The sequence below is a fragment of the Dictyostelium purpureum genome (assembly GCF_000190715.1).
Source record: "Dictyostelium purpureum unplaced genomic scaffold DICPUscaffold_246, whole genome shotgun sequence".
In the NCBI taxonomy this organism is placed as follows: domain Eukaryota; phylum Evosea; class Eumycetozoa; order Dictyosteliales; family Dictyosteliaceae; genus Dictyostelium; species Dictyostelium purpureum.
In genome coordinates, this window is record NW_003519582.1 from 11992 (window position 1) to 32449 (window position 20458).

At 24.6% G+C, this 20458-nt stretch overlaps 9 protein-coding genes across 9 annotated transcripts; 4 read left to right on the top strand and 5 right to left on the bottom strand.

Moving 5' to 3' along the window:
- Window positions 1-861: 861 nt before the first annotated feature.
- DICPUDRAFT_155416 (uncharacterized protein) lies at window positions 862-4599 on the top strand (the record flags this gene model as incomplete). The annotated part of the gene is made up of 4 exons (XM_003290827.1): window positions 862-899; window positions 1092-1138; window positions 3459-4055; window positions 4565-4599. The coding sequence occupies 4 exons, from the start codon at window positions 862-864 to the stop codon at window positions 4597-4599; spliced, it is 717 nt and encodes a 238-aa protein (XP_003290875.1).
- An 82-nt stretch (window positions 4600-4681) lies between these two features.
- On the bottom strand, window positions 4682-4909 carry DICPUDRAFT_155417 (uncharacterized protein; the record flags this gene model as incomplete). Its single annotated transcript, XM_003290840.1, has 1 exon — window positions 4682-4909. The coding sequence occupies one exon, from the start codon at window positions 4907-4909 to the stop codon at window positions 4682-4684; it is 228 nt and encodes a 75-aa protein (XP_003290888.1).
- Window positions 4910-6104: 1195 nt separating this feature from the next.
- On the bottom strand, window positions 6105-7926 carry DICPUDRAFT_155418 (uncharacterized protein; the record flags this gene model as incomplete). The annotated part of the gene is made up of 3 exons (XM_003290841.1): window positions 6105-7354; window positions 7393-7510; window positions 7567-7926. The coding sequence occupies 3 exons, from the start codon at window positions 7924-7926 to the stop codon at window positions 6105-6107; spliced, it is 1728 nt and encodes a 575-aa protein (XP_003290889.1).
- A 59-nt stretch (window positions 7927-7985) lies between these two features.
- Window positions 7986-8493, bottom strand: DICPUDRAFT_81587 (uncharacterized protein; the record flags this gene model as incomplete). The annotated part of the gene is made up of 2 exons (XM_003290842.1): window positions 7986-8208; window positions 8282-8493. 2 exons carry the CDS (start codon window positions 8491-8493, stop codon window positions 7986-7988), a joined length of 435 nt encoding a protein of 144 aa, XP_003290890.1.
- An 860-nt stretch (window positions 8494-9353) lies between these two features.
- DICPUDRAFT_81588 (uncharacterized protein) lies at window positions 9354-9704 on the top strand (the record flags this gene model as incomplete). The annotated part of the gene is made up of 1 exon (XM_003290828.1): window positions 9354-9704. The coding sequence occupies one exon, from the start codon at window positions 9354-9356 to the stop codon at window positions 9702-9704; it is 351 nt and encodes a 116-aa protein (XP_003290876.1).
- A 1735-nt stretch (window positions 9705-11439) lies between these two features.
- On the bottom strand, window positions 11440-12267 carry DICPUDRAFT_81589 (uncharacterized protein; the record flags this gene model as incomplete). Its single annotated transcript, XM_003290843.1, has 2 exons — window positions 11440-12077; window positions 12234-12267. The coding sequence occupies 2 exons, from the start codon at window positions 12265-12267 to the stop codon at window positions 11440-11442; spliced, it is 672 nt and encodes a 223-aa protein (XP_003290891.1).
- A 680-nt stretch (window positions 12268-12947) lies between these two features.
- DICPUDRAFT_155420 (uncharacterized protein) lies at window positions 12948-14429 on the top strand (the record flags this gene model as incomplete). The annotated part of the gene is made up of 3 exons (XM_003290829.1): window positions 12948-12967; window positions 13162-13532; window positions 14284-14429. The coding sequence occupies 3 exons, from the start codon at window positions 12948-12950 to the stop codon at window positions 14427-14429; spliced, it is 537 nt and encodes a 178-aa protein (XP_003290877.1).
- A 70-nt stretch (window positions 14430-14499) lies between these two features.
- On the bottom strand, window positions 14500-16467 carry DICPUDRAFT_98839 (uncharacterized protein). Its single transcript, XM_003290844.1, has 5 exons — window positions 16381-16467; window positions 15937-16288; window positions 15634-15873; window positions 15528-15569; window positions 14500-15457 (listed from the first exon to the last, which is right to left on the bottom strand). Exons 1-5 carry the CDS (start codon window positions 16436-16438, stop codon window positions 14584-14586), a joined length of 1566 nt encoding a protein of 521 aa, XP_003290892.1. The 5' UTR covers window positions 16439-16467; the 3' UTR covers window positions 14500-14583.
- Window positions 16468-16989: 522 nt separating this feature from the next.
- On the top strand, window positions 16990-20159 carry DICPUDRAFT_38166 (uncharacterized protein; the record flags this gene model as incomplete). Its single annotated transcript, XM_003290830.1, has 4 exons — window positions 16990-17193; window positions 17270-17499; window positions 17570-19918; window positions 19988-20159. The coding sequence occupies 4 exons, from the start codon at window positions 16990-16992 to the stop codon at window positions 20157-20159; spliced, it is 2955 nt and encodes a 984-aa protein (XP_003290878.1).
- Between the last annotated feature and the right edge of the window lie 299 nt (window positions 20160-20458).

Below are 20458 nucleotides of genomic sequence, written 5' to 3' on the forward strand. Positions count from 1 at the left end.
TAGTTTTTTTTATTTATTTTATAAATTTAAAATATTATTAATATTAAGTATATATTTATTTTGTTTATTTTTTAGTTTGTTAATTAATGAAATAACAGCATCGAGAATCCATCATTTTATAGTTTTTTTTATTAAAAAATTTTTTTAAGAAATAATTTTAAATTTTATTTTTAGTGGAAATTTTAAAATTTTTTAAAAAAAAGTTTTTATGTGGAATTAAAAAAAAAATAAGAGAATAATTCTCTCGAATTGTAAAATTATAAAGTTATCTGGTGGTTTTGTATTATGAACATAACCGGTTAATTTAAAGCATTTGCTTTAAAAATCTTCACTTAAAAAAAATAAAAAAAAATAATAAATAAATAAAATAATAAAATTTTGGTTTTAAAATAAATAAATAAATAAATAAATGAGTAAAGAGTTAATATAATTATAAATATAAATGTACGCTAGTGTATTTGTTTATTTTTTATTTATTAAGAAAGATTTATTCACGAATTATGAATAATTTATTTCCCATTTTATTATCTCTTATTTCCATATCTAAATAATTAGATTGATTGTTCCTTTTGATAATGCATTGAGGTTTATTGAACAGTTCTACTTCTTCATAAATTATTGATGATAAGAAATTTTTTGTTGCCTCTGCCCCATAATGAAACCATTATCTAATATTTCTTATAATATTATTTGAATAATAAAATTGAACAATTATAGTTTCTCAAGGAATGAATATTAAAATAAAAAAATATAGTTATTATACTTTCCTTAAGTGGAGTTTTTAAATTTAATAATAAAAACTATTATAAAATCTATAGTGGCAATATTAGTTAAAAATTATTATTATTTTAATTTTTAAAAATGATGTTCGCAATCTCTTATTCCTTGGTAGAAATTTAGTGAGTGTGGTAAATTTCATTTTTTAATAAAATTTTATTTTTTTTTAATTAAATTTTATTTTTTTCTTTTTTTTATTAAAAATTTTTTTATTAAAATTTTTTTATTAAAATTTTTTTATTAAAATTTATTAAAATTTTTTTATTAAAATTTTTTTATTAAAATTTTTTTATTAAAATTTTTTTTTTTTTCAGCATCATTGTTTGCTCCTCATCATCACCATCATCATCAAGAGCCGATTGTCAATATTAACACCGATACACCAAAAACTAATGTCCACCTTCATCTAGTCTCAGTCTTTTTTGTTGAACCATCTATAACCGTTCTCTTTGGAAATCATTCAAGCTAATCTCAAATTGTATTCTGTAACCTCTTTGATTCCTATTCTGCTCCAGACAACGATATTAATAGTATTTATGGTCACCTATTACCCATCCTATCTCTTATTACCCATCTCATAAACTACATAATCACCTTTAAATCACAATATGTAAATGGCAATCACCTTTTCAAATTATTAATCAATAATCAATCAAGATAATATCAATTAAAACTATCATAGTCTAATTAATAATAATGTCAATTTACACTAGTCAATAGTTATAATGACCAATTATAGTAATTAAATTAATATTTAACAATTTAAAAGTATAAATATTTCAATTTAATTATCATCATCATTAATAATAATATCAATTACACCATTTATAATAATTAAATTAATATTTAACAATTCAAAAGTATAAATAGTTCAATTTAATTATCATCATTAATAATAATATCAATATACATTAGTCAATAATCATAAAGACCAATTATAGTAATTAAATTAATATTTAACAATTTAAAGTATAAATAGTTCAATTTAATTATCATCATTAATAATAATATCAATTTACACTAGTCAATAGTTATAATGACCAATTATAGTAATTAAATTAATATTTAACAATTCAAAAGTATAAATAGTTCAATTTAATTATCATCATCATTAATAATATCAATTTACACTAGTCAATAGTTATAATGACCAATTATAGTAATTAAATTAATATTTAACAATTTAAAAGTATAAATATTTCAATTTAATTATCATCATCATTAATAATAATATAAATATACACCATTTATAATAATTAAATTAATATTTAACAATTTAAAAGTATAAATAGTTCAATTTAATTATCATCATTAATAATAATATCAATATACATTAGTCAATAATCATAAAGACCAATTATAGTAATTAAATTAATATTTAACAATTTAAAGTATAAATAGTTCAATTTAATTATCATCATTAATAATAATATCAATTTACACTAGTCAATAGTTATAATGACCAATTATAGTAATTAAATTAATATTTAACAATTCAAAAGTATAAATAGTTCAATTTAATTATCATCATCATTAATAATATCAATTTACACTAGTCAATAGTTATAATGACCAATTATAGTAATTAAATTAATATTTAACAATTTAAAAGTATAAATATTTCAATTTAATTATCATCATCATTAATAATAATATAAATATACACCATTTATAATAATTAAATTAATATTTAACAATTTAAAAGTATAAATAGTTCAATTTAATTATCATCATTAATAATAATATCAATATACATTAGTCAATAATCATAAAGACCAATTATAGTAATTAAATTAATATTTAACAATTTAAAGTATAAATAGTTCAATTTAATTATCATCATTAATAATAATATCAATTTACACTAGTCAATAATCATAATGACCAATTATAGTAATTAAATTAATATTTAACAATTTAAAAGTATAAATAGTTCAATTTAATTATCATCATTAATAATAATATCATATACACCAATTATAGTAATTAAATTAATATTAAACAATTCAAAAGTATAAATAGTTCAATTTCAAGCTATGCTCAAATTGTATTCCGTAACCTCTTTGATTCCAGTTCTGCCCCAGTCGGGGATATTAATATTTATGGTCACCTATTTTCCATCTTATCTCTTATTACCCATCTCATAAACTACATAATCACCTTTACATCACAATATGTAATTGGCAATCACCTTTTCAATTAATTAATCAATTATCAATAATAGCAATTAAAATTATAGTAGTCTAATATTAATATCAATTTACACTAATCAATAATCATAAAGACCAATTATAGTAATTAAATTAATATTTAACAATTTAAAAGTATAAATAGTTCAATTTAATTATCATCATTAATAATAATATCAATATACACCATTTATAATAATTAAATTAATATTTAACAATTCAAAGTATAAATAGTTCAATTTAATTATTATCATCATTAATAATAATATCAATTTAAAAGTATAAATAGTTCAGTTTAATCATCATCGTCATTAATATAATATCAATTTACACTAGTCAATAATCATAATTACCAATCATAATAATTAAATTAATATTTAACAATTCAATAGTATAAATAGTTCAATTTAATTATTATCAATTATAAGTTAAAATTCATAATAAGTAATTAAATTCCTCCATCATTATTGTTTTCACCTACATCATCATCAGCATCATTATTGTTTGCCCTCATCATAATAATCAGCTCAGCATTGTTTACCCTTCATCAGCTTTCAGCATTCATCATCAGCATTCATCATCATTCATCCTGTCCCTCATCATCATCATTCAGCATTCATCATCATTATCAGCATTCATCTTGGTCCTCATCATCATCAGCATTATCATCATCATCAGCATCATCATCATTATCAGCATTCATCTTGGTCCTCATCATCATTAGCATCCTCACCGGCATTCGTCTTGTTCCTAAGCATTATCACCATCAGCATTCATCTTGGTCCTCATCATCATCATCATTCGTCTTGGTCCTCAGCATTATCATCATCATTAGAATTCATCTTTGTCCTCATCATCATCAGCATTCATCTTGGTCCTCATCAGCATCTTCATCAACATTCATATTGGTCCTCATTATCATCATCATCACCATCACCATCACCATCATCAGCATTCATCATCAGCATTCATCTTGGTCCCTCATCATCAGCATTCATCTTGGGTCCTCATCATCAGCATCATCATCAGCATTCATCTTGGTCCTCATAATCATCAGCATCATCGTCAGCATTCATCATCATCATCAAAGTTTTCCCCTCACCATCATTATCAGGATTCTTCATCATCAACCCTAAAGCTTTAGAAAAAGAACTTTTAGTTAATAATAATTAATAATTTTATAAAAAAAAAAAAAAAAAAAAAAAAAAAGTAACAGAAAATATCATTGTTCAATCTATTTGATGGAAGAAATACATTTTCCCTGGCCAGGAAAATATATTGGAACATCAAATGATTTTAACTGAAACATCATTAAATTTTTAAATAAAATATAATAAATTTTTTTTTTTATAAATATGTTTATTTTTTACCGTTTTCCTTTTTATTAAAAATAGCTCTTCATGAAATGATTATTATTGTTTGTCTACTCTTTTAATCTTTGTAAAGAAAATCATACAAAATCATGAATTTAATGATTTTTTTGAGAATGGAAAAATGTAATCAAAAAATAAAATAAAATAAAATAAATATTATGTAATATATTATAATATAAAAAAGTTTTTTTTATTAAATTATCTTAAATTTTATTAATTAATCAGAAGCACCACCAGTCGATTGGTTTTCATTTTCTTGAATTTTATTAAGAAGATTTGCTTTTGAGGGACTTAGTGGGTGGTATTGTGAAATAATATTTTGAATTTGTTCCTGTTGGTTTTTTAAATTATCAAATTCTGTATTTTGTTGTTGTTGAAAATATAATAACTATATTTTTTTATTTTAATATTTTTTAATAAGTCGTAAATTGGACCATCTTTAGTATTTTCTTGAAACTCTTTTTCTAAATATTCATCTGAAATTTCATTGCCATTAGATTCGATTGAAATGGTTGTTGGTGGTTCATTACCGGTTGTTAATGCACCTTTTACAATATCACTATTATTCATTATTTCTTATAATATTACTATATAGTAATTATAATAATATTAGAGTTGACATTGAAAAATAAAGAATAAAAACCCCAATATTTGACGTGTGACTTAGCTGCGATGGCACTTAAAAGAAAGAATAACAATAACCCCAATATTTAATTTGTGACTTAGCTGCGATGATACCGATATAGAAAGAATAAACATGAACCCAATGTTAGATTTGCGCTTAAATTATGTTGGCACTTAAAAGAAAGAATAGACAAGAACCCACTATTTAATTTGTGACTTAGCTGCGACGATACCGATATAGAAAGAATAAACAAGAGCCCAATTTTTGATTTGCGACTTAAATTATGTTGGCACTTAAAAAGAAAGAATAAACAAGAACCCAATATTTGATTTGCGACTTAAATTATGTTGGCACTTAATAAGAAAGAATAGACAAGAACCCAACGTTTGATATGCGACTTAAATTATGTTGGCACTTAAAAAGAAAGAATAGACAAGAACCCAATGTTTGAATTGTGAATGAAACGTATTGATCCCGAAAAGAAAAACTTTAACTAAAATTATAAAAATTAAATATTAGTTTCTTTTAAATTCAAGTATAAAAATAATTGTTTAAATATAATAAATATAGTTACCTTAAGAGTTATTTTGCTATAAAGCTGACTTGGAACATCTAGAATTGTTTCTGTAAAGTTGAATTAATGTGATGCTTAATTTCTATTATTAATGTTGGTGAAGATGGATTGTTTCTTGGATTGACGAAGTTTACTTTTTTTAATTTCATCGATTTAATAATTGAATGAAAAGATTTAATTAATAATTTGGTCTTCACCTATTTCTTAAAAATAAACATTGAATGAATTATCAAAACTATTAATTTAATCACCTCCGATTTCAATATTAATCAATTTCCATTATCTAAAGCTTCCTAAGTCATATGAAAATCCAATAACAGACTCTCTATCTAAAAGATTTAAATCATAATTTTCAAAACTTTTTAGAAACTGTTGAAACATAGAAAATATTTAATTAAATAAAAAAAAAAAATTTATTTTTATTGTTTATTTTTTATTTATTTATTTTTAAAAATACATTTTTTTTCAAGGTTTTATAAAAATACATTAATAATTTTATTATTAAAAACAGTTAATGGGTGTGTGTAGTAGAAAGGCCATTTATTTGTTTAATTTGTTATATTGGGTTATGATTTCTTTTCAAATATAGAAACCGATTTTTTTACAGGGGCTTGTTTATTTTTTTGGACTCCACTTTTCCAATTCGCAGTTGAGGGTGATTGATTATTGTTATTTTCAAACTGATTAAATTTGGATATTAATGTTGATGCTGAAACTGTGTGGTTCAAAGATGGTCTAACTGGTGAGGGTGTTGATGATGTAAGGTTTGGTGAACTGCTGTTACTGTTTGTTGAAGATGATGCTGCACTTCCACTGCCACCGACTATTGATGGTGGTATTGATGATAAAGAGTTTGTGTGTTGATGTGAAACTTTTTTAATTGGACTTATTGTAGTTGCTGCACCTGAAGAAATTGAGGATGCTGATGATGTAGATGGCGTTTTATTATGACTAACGGTGGTAGTGGTAGTGGTAGTAGCATTTTTTCCAATATTACTGCTTGTACTAATGCTATTACCTGTGGTACTTTTGCCTACATTACTACTTGTGCTAATACTACTACTTGTACTACTGTTGCTGCTTGTACTGATGTTGCTACTTATACTGCTAACTGAAGATGTTAAATCAGTTTTTGATGATTGAGTCGAAAGTGATGGAGTATTGGTGCCACTATCACTGATGCCGTCGTTACTACTATTAAATGCTGGTGATGGTGTACCAGAAAATGTATTTTTTTTTGATGAAACAATCGATTGCTTTCTAACTGGCGAAAATAAACTTCTTTTATTATATTTTGAATGATTGCTAATTGCTATAGAACTTGCTGGAACTGAAAAGTTTTTAATATTTGGATTTGATAAAGATCTATTTGCAGGTTGTAGAAATCTATTATAGTTATATACTGGTTTTTCAATATTTGAATAATGAGTAGCAAGAACTGGGGTGCCCTGTGCTGTGGTAGTTGAATCATCTCCTCTATAATAGGTGCTGTTATCTACTGTACCACCACAATTGACATTGGTTGACTCGATGTCCATATTTAACTTGTTTACCTCCTCTACTAAATTGTTAACACTTGGGGATCTACTGAGTGGTTTAATAATCTTTAATTCTTCATCTTCATCACTGCCTATTGAAGTACAGTCACTTTCTGGTGTTGATGGCGATGGGTTTATAATTGTCATTTGTTTATTTAGTGATCCTTTATTAATATTAATTGCAGATCTATCGAATGGTTCAGCCGGTTTATTATAATCGATTGAGTTAACACTGTGCAATCTTTTAGTTGGAGTTGATCCAAGTTGATTTTTTGGTGCTTGTTTTTATTAGTATTCCAAGAGTTGGGTCTATTACGTCCTACTCTTGATAAATACAATGCTTTAGTATTCTTTCTTGGTCTTGATACTACTTCGGCATCTTCTTCGACCTCCTCATCATTATCTTGAATATCCATATTTGGTGGTGGTATAACCTCATTTATAATTTATTAAAGTTTACACTCTTTCTATTGTTTAATTTTGGACTTACACTCTTTCTAAGATTACTTGAACCTAGTAATGGCGATTTCTTTATACCGTTGCTTGCTCTTAAATGGCCACTATTACTACTATATAGCTGATCCAACACTTGAGAAGAGTCCAATACAACTTGATAGTTATTACTATTATCATCACCACTTTTATTTGAATCCACTAATGATTCGGTTAATATTGTTGGAGAGGATGATAAATCTATGCTGCCACCATTACTGTTATTATCTACAACTACAACTACTGAGAATATTGCCTCATATTGGTCGATTAGTCTTTCGATAACATCGATACATGAAGTATCGAATGATTGAATTAATGAAGGTGCAAAGCAAATTGCAAGATTTTGATAATTCATTCTATTATGCTCACTGTTGTTATGTACCGAATTTAATAGTTCAAATAAATATCTTAATATTAAATATTGACCTTTTGATAAACCTGTCTACTATGACCCGATGGGGCACCCCCACCACCACCATCCACCGAAGAATCTGGTATTATATTAAATGGCAAATTCGATCTTGTATATTGCAGATTAAGGCCAGTCTTTGATGACAACTCCTCAATCTCTTTTTTTAATTTATTATTGTGTTTCACTCTTTTAAATGCCTGTGCTAATCTAGATGGTTTCTTTTTACTGTTCATAATTGGTGAGTTTTGGTATGATGATGAAGGTGATGGTGATCCGCCTCCAATTGAATTGCCACTACTATTTAATGATATTATTTGTTGATGAAAGTGGTGAAGTGGGTGTTGATTGAACTTTGTGAAGATTACTTGAAATTTCCTCGTTCTCTGGTATATCAGCAAAACCCTCTTTCTGTGGCCCATCATCTTTCAAATATGATTTGAGATTGGGCGAACTGTTAGAATGCCCAAATAGATTTCCAAATGATTTTTTCTTTCTATGTTCTTTTTCCATTATATTTTTTTAATTTAATTTTTATTAAAAAAAAATTTTGAAAAAAATTTTTTTTTGTTTTCTATTGATTATATAGTATTATTTTTATTATTATTATTATTTATACATACTACTGCTATAACAATATTTAAATAATCAAAATTAATTGATCTTTTTTTTTTTTCCTAAATTAATTGTCTTTTTTTAATTTTAATAAATAAATATAAAAAAATAAAAATAAAAATTAATAATTATTTGTGTTTTTGTGTGTGGCTTTAGATTTATAATTATAAATCTTTTTTTTATTTTTTTTTTCTTCTTTTTTTTTAAATCTATTTTGTACTATATCTATACCAATCATTGTTATTTTTTTTGTAAAAAAATATATTTTTTAACAGGCCCATAATTAAACTTCATCATCACCAAGTGGTTTACAATGCTTTTTAATCTTATGTCGATTTTTTTATTTTATTTTTTTTTAGTTCAGTTGAAAAAACTTTAATATATATTATCATCAAAATTCACTTAATTAATTAATTATAACTTAAATTGTCATTTAATCAATCAATTATAGTTAATAATTTTAATAATCAAAAACAATTAAATTTAAAAAAATAAAAAAATAAAAAAAAAAAAAATAAAAATTTTTCATTTTTTTTCAATTTTCACAAAACTCAAAAATCATATAATTTTATTATCTTTATTTTTATTGTTTATTATTTATTAAAACTTTAAAAGCTCATTTTCATTACACCTTTTTTTTCAAGATAACTTACGATACTAGGGCCCAGTAAAAATAAAATTAGGAGAGTTTTAAAAAGTATTTACAAAGAAATTATAAATGTATTCAATTAAAGAAGAGAAAGTAGATTCAGGTCGAAATGGACCTTGCCTCTAAGCCTAATGCTGCAGAACAATACATCAGTCAATTATTGGAAGAAAATAAAAGACTTAACCGAGAAGTCAAAGATTTATCTGACAAACTCAACAATGCATTAACTCTAAGTGATGAACAAATTAACTTGTACAATGGGGAAGTTGGGAAAGTAAAACTTCTTAAGGAAATGATGGAGGAACTCAGATTGAAGATCCAGTCAGTTCCAAAAGAATCAGTTACCAAGAAAAAGTCAACTATGAGTACTGAGACTGTGAATGAGCTCAAGATGGAGCTCAGAGAATCAGTTGGAGTGCAGAGTTTATTTTCCGTGACATCACCAAGGGTGCGGATCTAATAATTATAAATTAGATCAATTGATTAATAAAGTTCTTTACAGAGAAAATAGATGGGTAAAGATCTTAAGAGGTTTAGAGGACTATAAGGCAAGAATGGTCAGAAATGTGCAAGATCATAAGAAGAATACATTTTAACGGGAATATATCCCCCAAAAGATAAATCCGATCTAAAATCGGGATTGGAGAAGAAGGGTATCGATCCCTTTACCTCTCGCATGCTAAGCGAGCGCTCTACCATCTGAGCTACATCCCCTAATACACAAAATTTGTGTAATGAAAAGGTATATGATTATGACTAAGTTACATAACTAAAATACTTAACGAAAATATTATAAACTCTAAAATAAACACTTATGGAGACGCAATAAAATATATTAACACAAACTAAATAATAAACACTAAAACACTTAAATTACTTAAAAACACTTAAAACAATTATGAGAACACTGAAATATACTTTATGTATTATTTATCTTTATTACTTGTTTTAACATATATATATAACTAACTAAAATAAACTAACTAAGAAACTCTAAAGTTTTAGACTGAGGACTTGATGTATTTATACTGAATGAGATTGGTTCTAGAAGCTAATTCTTAAGTAGTTGAAATACTGGCATTGGTAGTTATTATTAAAAAGCAGTTACAAAATACTGGAATTGGCAGTTATTAAAAAGCAGTTATAAAATACATTTTTACTTAAAGATATAGACTATGGATTCATTACATTTGTATTTTAATGACCCTATTAGCTTTAAAAAAAATAATCAAAATTCTTTTAAAAATAAATTAATAAAAGTCGTGTTAACCTTTGCACTATTCTTATTGAAAGGGTAAGTCAAAAATTCGTGGTCAGCAATTAATACAAAAAAAAAATTAGCTTTGAAAATAAAAAGTAGGAGCTCAAATTAATAGTATAAATTAAGAAATTTACCTTTTGCTATGTTGGTTTTAGTTGTGCATAGTGCACTTTATTACAAATTTATGTAATGAAGCTCTATACAGCTTAAGAATGTAAGAGTACTCAAGAGATTCAAGCTAATCTGCGCAGCAGCATGGGAAAGAGAAGTCAAAAATATTAACAGAAAATATAAGAAACCTCAACACCATGATCCAGCTAGTCAGCGACACCACACAATGAAGATAGTCAACAGGCTAGAGAAGTTTGGAATTCATATATATTTAAAGTGAAAATACCGATAAACCTGGAAAGCTACAGAACTTTATCGATGAATTACAAATAAAAATTAAAAAACAAAAATTACTAAACAAAAATTACTCAACAAAAATTAAATAACTAAAATTAAATAATCAAAATTAAATTACAAAAAAAAAAAAATTTTAAAAATAAATTAATAAAAGTCGTGTTAACCTTTGTGCCATTCTTATTGAAAGGGTAAGTCAAAAATTCGTGAATACAAAAAACAGCTTACAAATGATTAAGTATATAAATAAACAACAAATAAACAATTATTATATGTGTAATGAAATTGTAGTTTATTGAATAAAAAAAAATAAAAAACCTCTGAAGTTTTAGACTGAGGACTTGTGGTATTTATACTGAATGAGATTGGTTCTAGAAGCTAATTCTTAAGGTAGGTGGAAATACTGGAATTGGTAGTTACTAAACAGTAGTTAGTAAATAGCAGTTAGTGACTAGGCTCTTAATAAGTCTAGGGCCATAGCGTTAATATAGCGATATCAAAACAGTATATATGGTGGGACGGGGGGTAGTTATACTACATTTTCCCCACGGTTTTGGAAATTCGACGGCACCGAATTGAAACGGCCTTGAGAGAATAAAATTCTTTTGACATTACGAACATATTTCTTTAACAAAGTATTTAATTGAGCTTGTTGCACAGCAGTGAGAATAATTGATCCATCTTGAGTGGACTGATAAACTTGGTTATGAGTTGACGGTGTACTGTTTGGATTTTGAGTTGAATGATTATCTGAACCTATAATTGTTTGTTCTAAAGATTTAATGAATGCAGGTGGTTGCTTAAATTTCTTACTGATTTTATTATTAAAGTTGTTATTATTTCTATTGAACCTATTACTATTACGGGAGTTGACATTATTAAAGTTGTTATTATTACTATTGAAACTATTACTATTGAAACTATTACTATTGAAACTATTACTATTAAAATTATTACTATTTATATTATTTGACTTGATTAATGTTTTACGTGTTGATGAGTGATGGTTTGGGTGTGATGATGTTTGACTGAATATTCTTTCTGATTTATTGTATAGTATCGGATCGAATCCAAAAGCATTCTTCCTGGAGATTTTTGGATTTTTTTTTTGGATCGAAAAATGAAAAAAAGGATTCAAAAAAATCCTAAACTTTAACGATTTTGGATCTAAAAATTAAAAAAAAAGATCAACTTTGGAATTTAAATATACAGATAAAAAAAAAAATAAAAAAAATAAATAATTAATATAAATAATTAATATAAATTTTTATTATATATATTTATTTTATAAATTTTTATTATTATTAATTACATTATAAAAACATGATATTGTGGATGTTGATGTTGAAGCTAGCATTTTAATTTTTTATTTAAAAAAAATAAAAAATAAAAAATAAAAAATAAAAAAACTATTGATTTAGAAAATAAATCAAAAAAATTATAAATAATTATTTATTAATAAATTTATCGAAATGATGAAAATATTTTAATAATAAATAAATAAAAGATGTTTTTGTATTAAATTTTTTTTTTTTGCAAAAGTTATGAGAGATAAAAATGTTTTTTTTTTTTTTTTATAAAAAAAAAAAATTAGAGGAAGAAATGCAAAATTTATTTTGGTTTGAATATTAATTTGATTAATTTTGGGTTTGTGTATTCAATAATAAAATATTTTTTTTCTTAATTTTATAAAAAATTCATTGAATCAAGTTTGTGGCATATAATATTTCAAAAAAAAAAAAATAAAAAAATTTCATATCGAACCACACAATAATATATTTTATTTTAATAATTTTTTTTTTTTTTTTATAATATATTTTATTATTATTATTTTTTTTATTATAAAAAAAAAAAAAAAAAAAAAAAAAAAAAAAAATAAAACATTTTAATTTAAATAAAAAATAAAAAATATTATTTAATAAAATTACAATTAAAGTAATGTATTAAAGGTTTTTTTTTTTTATAATTAAACCAGTAACAATTCCAAATAAAGAATTCCAATTATCATATGGTGTATCAACACCCCAACACAATAATATGGATTTAATATTACCATTGTTTAACATAATCACTACAATAATTCCCAACTCTAACTGCGACACATTTTCCAATTATCATATGGAGTATCAACACCTCAACACAATAATATGGACCTAATACTACCACTGTTCAACAAAATCATAACTATAATCCCCAACTCTAATTGTGACACATTCTCCACAAAAAGCAACAACCGCCATTTTACTTTAAGATCAACACATTTAAATCTTGGTCCATTAAAGTCAAACACCATTAACCTAGATGAATGTACAATCAATATTGAATCAATCATCTACACTGCAGACCAACATGTTCTACTTAACAAATTCTCAATTTGCAACAAAACAATTGACCCTAGTAAATATTTAAAACTTGATTTATGGTTATCCCATATTGGTTCCATTAAACTAAATGATGAAATTATATCTGCAATTTCATTAGTTCCTACCAATAGTACCAACCCCGCAACAATACCTATCACTCTACCTACCACTTTACCTACCATTGAAATAAATAAATCATTCGAAAACAAATGCTCACATTTATTAAAAAACTTAATTATTCAAATCCAATCACACCTCAGTTAGTATTTAGAGCCAACATAATATGCAACTACACCGATATTGAAGATTTTCTACATATAGTAAAATGTTCAACATACACCAACAATAAAATATCAGAAACAATAGCTGAATATTTTAATTTACTAAAAAAATCGAATTTTTTTAGTAAATTAAAATATTCAAAAAATCAAAACACGAACTCAAAGATTTAAAATGATTAAATCCAGATGCATAATAATAATACTGTTCACGATGCTCATTTTGCTATATTAAATACCCAAAAAATAAATAAAATAAATATTAATTTTAAAAATTTAAATATATTGTCTTTTAACATTAATGGTGATTTCACCTCTAAAATAAAATATTACTAAATTTTCTATAAAAAAGAATATAAAAATTGTATGTTTACAAGAAACTAAATTATTCATTCTTGATGAAATTAAAAATTTAAATAATTTATTTGAAAAAACTGATTTTACTATCTTTTCTTCAATTGACAATATTTATAAAAATGATATAACAGCACTAACTACTAAATCTAGAAATTCATTAAATAATGATGAATTATCTATTAAATAAATTTGAAAATAAAGAATTATCACTAAAAGCACAGTCGGGTGTTGCTACTATTATTCATAAAAATTTATTAAACAATTTAATCCATAATGACATCGTCAAAGATTCACAAGGTATATAATGGCAAACTGGGTATAAAATTGTTATGGTGAATCAGAAAAATCAAAAAAAAAAAACTTTTTTAATATAAGATTATAATCTTAAACAAACATGTAACATTAACTTTATAAACAATGAAAATCTAAATTCTACAATCAAAAATTTAATGAAAAAGAAATTATTGAGTTTACATCTTTCTGCAAGAACCAAATATGCACCAGAAACCAATCAATGCTAACAAAAGTCATTAACAAAAACAAACCACTCAATCTTTTAATAGAAAAAAAGAATAGCAATTTTGTGTTTTTACTTATTTACTTTAATTTTATATTTAACCTAAATCAAATAATTACTAAAATTAATAAAAGTCACATAATTTTATTTTATTAATATTAATATAAGGGTAATCGATTAACTTCGCATTTATCATAGAAATGTTTAGATACACATGTGAATGAATGTTTTAATTGAATACATTTATAGCCTTTTAAGCATGAATCATGGTCACATTTAGTTGATATAATTGGTTCAGATGTTATGGATGAGGATGTAGTTGAACTTGCTGATAAAGTGGATGAGATAATTGATGAAATTACAGTAGATGATATTGATGACCCAGTAATGGTTGGTAAAGCAGAGTCAGTTGTTGTAACTGAAGTTGTTGCTATTGTCGAAGGGTTGCTTGTATAAATTGTAGTCTGTAGTGTTGATGTAATTGTTGAGATAATTGTAGAGTAAATGGTAGAAGCTAGTGTTGTTGAGATATATTCGGTGGTTTCACCTGAATCTGATGATGGCTCTGGTGGATCTGTACAGATGGCTACTGTTAAACAAACACCATTTTCACAATGACCCAATAAACATGGATCACTTGTAGAACAGTTTATAGGAGTCATAACACAAACATCAGGGTTTTCAGCATGACACTCGACAGGTATACATGGATCAATTGTTACACATGAGTTTGTATCACTACATCGAGCACAGTTTGGAATATCCTGGTTAATACAGCCAACACTCGATGAGCATGAGTCACTTGTACATGGATTATTATCATTGCAGTCTACAGGAAAAGATTCACAACCTAAACCAGTGGTACAGAATTGATTCTTGCATACATCAGGGTATGTTTCTGAACAATTAAAATCCCTTGGTTCACAATTAAATTCATCATAGCAATAATCTGCAATACAACTATTTTCATCTTCAAAACAGTTATAACCCATTTTACATGCACAGTCGTTATTTCCGTCACAAATACCACACCTTTAATATTGATTATAGTTAGTATTTTATTTTATCATAATTAAATCAAAAAAATAAAAACAAAACTTACTGGTCAAAATAGACACACTTTAAAACTACTGTTGTTTTAACCCTATATAAAATTTTAAATAAAATTAATAAAATTAAAATTTAAAAAAAACTATAATTATACATACTCAAACATATGAAAATTATCTCTTCTCTTTCTATTACAATTAATAATATCTAGAGTATGGGTATTCCATGGATCGGGTTGATCTATTAAGAATTCATCATACTGTACGTCGGTTATACCAATTGTTTCTACAACCTTTTTATTATCTACATATACAATTAGATCATCTGAATGGACTATTGAAACTATACCGGGTTCTAAAAATCGTGCTTGAACCTTTTCGTATCTAAACCAAATGCACCTATAAAATATAAACTAAGTTTTAATATAATTTAAATTATTTTTATCAATATCTTTTACTGACCATTTATAATTGTGATTATCCCCTTCATTACCAAAACCCCTACCATCGAATGGAAAAAATTGATCAGGCGGATAACTACCTAATAAATAAGGAAGGACATTAAAAGATACATTGGGACAATTTAGATAGGTCCATAGGTCAAATGTTGTATCACTATTAACAATTATATGAGAACCCCCAAACTGGCTTATTAAAGGTTGGTTACCAAAACTATATAAAAGATTGTGTGGTGAAAGATCATCATAATAATTCTCTGTAACATCAAAACCTTGATAGATTGCCCCATCTGGTATTGCATCCATATCAAAATCAGGATTATGATCATTTGTGGTATCAAATATAAAGATATTATCTATTTTTTTTTAAAATAAAGAAAAAAAAAAAGATTTAGTTTATTTTAAATATTAATTTTAAATATTAAATTTAAATATTAAATTTACATACCTGAATGGACTATTGTCACCAAATACAGAACTAAAAGTAAATAGTTTTTAATTTTCATATTTTCTATAATCTTTTAAAATACTATGAAAATAAAAGAAATCTTGATATTAAATATGTTGAATAAAAAATAAAAAATAAAAGAATAAATAAATAAAAATGTTTTTATCATTTTTTCCTTTCTTTTTTTTTTTTTTTACCAATTTTTGTATTTACCCCAACACACTTTCATTTACCCCATCTAAAAACTCGATGTGATTTAAAAATAATGCCCATTAGCGCATTATAATGCCCGAAATAATGAAAAAAATATGAATATGATAAACACATTAATATTAAAATTAAATTTAAAAAAAAAAAAATTAAATTAAATTAAATTTGTTTTGTTGATTACTGTTATTTGTTGTTTTAAATTTGAGTAATATACTACAATATAATTATGGCGTTGATTTAATTGTATTTAGGAATATAACGTATTAAAATAATTGAAATTAAAATGAAATTAATATTTAAATAATTTAAAAAAAAAAAAAAAAATTAAAAAAAATATATATTTTTTTTTTTTTTTTAAATTTTTATTTTTTTAATTTTTATTTTTTATTCAAGTTGATGATGGAAGATAAAACCAACAATAGCTCATATTTTAGTTCGCTATTAGAAAAATATATATCTGAAGAGAATGGAAAAAACATTCAAATTGAACCAATTCAAATATGTTCATATTTAGACGAAAATTTTTATAATGAATCGTATTTAAAAAATACAGAAGCATTAAAGGAACAACTAAAAAAAGAAAAAGAAATTATAATTAATTTGGTAAGCACAAAACATTTAAACTATAGTTATATAAATATCGTATATACTAATTCCTATTATTATTTAAAAAAAAAAGATTGAAAGATTAAATAATAAACTATCATTAAACAAACTTTTCAACGAAAGCTCGATGAGCATGAATCAGCTAGTGGATTTATCAGATAAAAGAAAAGTGGTATCAAGTGATTTAGAAAAACAATTTCAACAAACATCAATCGACAATTTAATAAAATATACAAAATTAATTAACCAATTAACTAGAATTAAAAAATATTTTCAAATTTTATTAATAATAAATAGTTTTTAGTAGGTTATTAATCATTGAAATATAACATAATTCCATACGATACTAATACTTTTTTATTATTATTAACAGCACCAAAGTTAAATTTTGTATCAAAAATGATTTATTATCATTATCACTCAAACCATTTATAAACTTAATAGAATTACAAAACAATTTAAATAATTTAAAGGTACCAAGCGGCCCAAAATTAATTAATAACGAATATGAAATTACTGATCAAATATTCCCACACCTAACCAAAGTTGTAGATCATGTAGTAGGTGATACATTATCAATATTGGAAAAAAAAATGAAGCAGGCTTTAAATCAATCACTAAAGGATATAAACTGGCTAAGCTTAACAAACTCGGCAATTGGCAGTTCCTCAACTAGCACCTCTAGCACAGCTATCGAATCAAATGAAGAGCTTATAAAGCAAATTAATAATGAAAAAGATCAACAGCAACAAGAAATCCTCAACAACAAATTAAAAACTCGTAATAACTTTATTAAAAATTTTACCAATTTAATTTTATTACAACTAGCTGTTCAAAAATATAATTCAAAAATTAAAAACAATGATGAAAAAGATCAACTAAATAATGATAGTAATAGCATAAATAATAATAATAATGAAGCCAATATTAACAACACCAATGAAAATATTAACAATACGGAAATAAATGAAAATATTAACAATAATGAAAATAATGAAGAACAAGCAACAATAACATCATCGCCAAACCAAGATGAAAATAAAAATAAAAAACAAGAAAAAACTAATAATGACTATACAAAATTATGGGCAATCAATATAATACTATTACCAATTGTTAGAGGATTTAAATATCATTTCCAAAGCGATAGGGTTACTAATTTTATAGAGAAACCAGAGTGGGCCATTCATTATATCAAAAAGATTATTAGAGAATATTCAAAATATCTATGCCTCCTTCAAGATGAGTTAGAGAATAACAATGTTTATTATATCGATGTACATCAATGGTTTATATCTGGATTGGTAGAGACTGTTAAAAACAAATTCAGAAGCGAGATCAAATTATTCTTACAAAGACCAGACCATTACAAACGATACTTTTATCACACAATGGAGCAAATCGTAGATCTTCAAAGATTCTTATTGGAAGAGTATGCCTATCCAAACTCTATCGAATTTGGTAATGTTAAAGGTGGCATTGAAATGGGTCTTATTAATGATGTTGACAAAATACCTGTACCATTTTCAATATTTCAAGAAAAAGAAATTTTTAATAGCTGGTTAGAACTAGAGATTGAAAATTGTGATCAACATTTCCAAGCACTTTATAACAATGAAGAGAGATTCCAACTCTACTATCGTGATGAATTCCCAGATTTAGATCAACTAAAACCAACCAACTCTGCATACGAACTAATAAGTATTCTAGCATCACTCACCGAACGTTATCAACTTTTGACTGATGTAAATTCACAGTTTGAATTCTTTATTAAAATTCAAATCAACTTACTATTACGTTACAAAAATGAACTAAAGACAGTAATCTCGATTCTCTTAAGCGACGGCGATCAAAATCTCAAAGAGCTCTGCTACCTTTTCAATAGTTTAAATTACATTATCAAGGTGTTACAAGATTGGGATAACGAATTAATATTTATTGAAATTTACGAATATATGAATAAAAACCAAAGCTCACTTCTCAACGATGAAAATTACTCCACCCTTTCAAATAGCTTAGCAAATAAAGAAGATGAAGACTACTCTGCATTCTCTGTCATGATTTCAGATTACAAACAATTATTAAAATCTTTAAAAAAGAAACTTGTTAAAGATTTGTTTATAAATTTCATTTCGAAAATTGGTAGCTATTTAAAAAGAGGCACTTTTTCAAATCAAATTATATCAGGTACCAGTGGCAGTGGCAGCAGTATCTCCTCCTATTCGAAAAATATATTTAGCTTTTCAAATTTCAATAAACAAAAATCGAAACTATTTAATGACCAACCATCAAACCAACAAAATAATCAAGAAAATAATGAAGATGAGAATAAAAATAATAATGACGAAAAAGATAATGATAAATCAGATAATAAACAAGATAAAAAAGACAGCAACAATACCAATAATACCAATAATAATAATAATAATAGAATTATAAATAGTGAAGATTACGCACAATTTGATGTTTCCAATGAAATTTCAAATGGACTTTCATCATTAAGATATCAACTAGGTATAATTTATAGATCTTTAACACCAACTAAACAACCATCAGTTTGGAAAAGATTATTAATCAAGATTGACAAATATTTATTCGATTTATTATTAAACTATCAACCAAAATTCACCGAAAATGATGGTAAACAATTTTCAAAAGATATCAAAACCTTATTATTAATTTTTAATTCATTTTCAAATTCACCTGAAAACTATATGAAAAAGTATATTTAAATAATTATTACTTTAATATTATTATTATTATTTACTAATAATTCCTATTTAAATTTTAGAATCATTGAATCAACCATTTTATTAAGATTAAGCAATCAAGAATTTAATCAATTCAAGGATGATTTTACAAATAAACTAAAGGTAAATCTTGAAGAAGAATTATTACAAAAATATCAAATTTACAACTTATCAAATGATCAAATAAATACTTTACTTAAATTAAGGATTTAATAGATAATAATTATAAACCAAATAAATAAAATATACATATAAATAAAAGTTAGGGATTTAGAAAAAAAAAAAAAAATTTATTATTTTACATTTTGTTGATTTCATTAAAAATAGATCTTGATGTCAATCTGACATACAACCACTACATTTAAAAAACTCACCACACATAATTTTTATTGATAACCATACTTATTTTCAACAGTAACCCAAAATTTTAAAAAAAAAATCTAAAAACTATTTTTTTTTATTTTTTTAAATTTAAAAAAAAATTTTTTTTTAACATTATAAACATGTTTTAT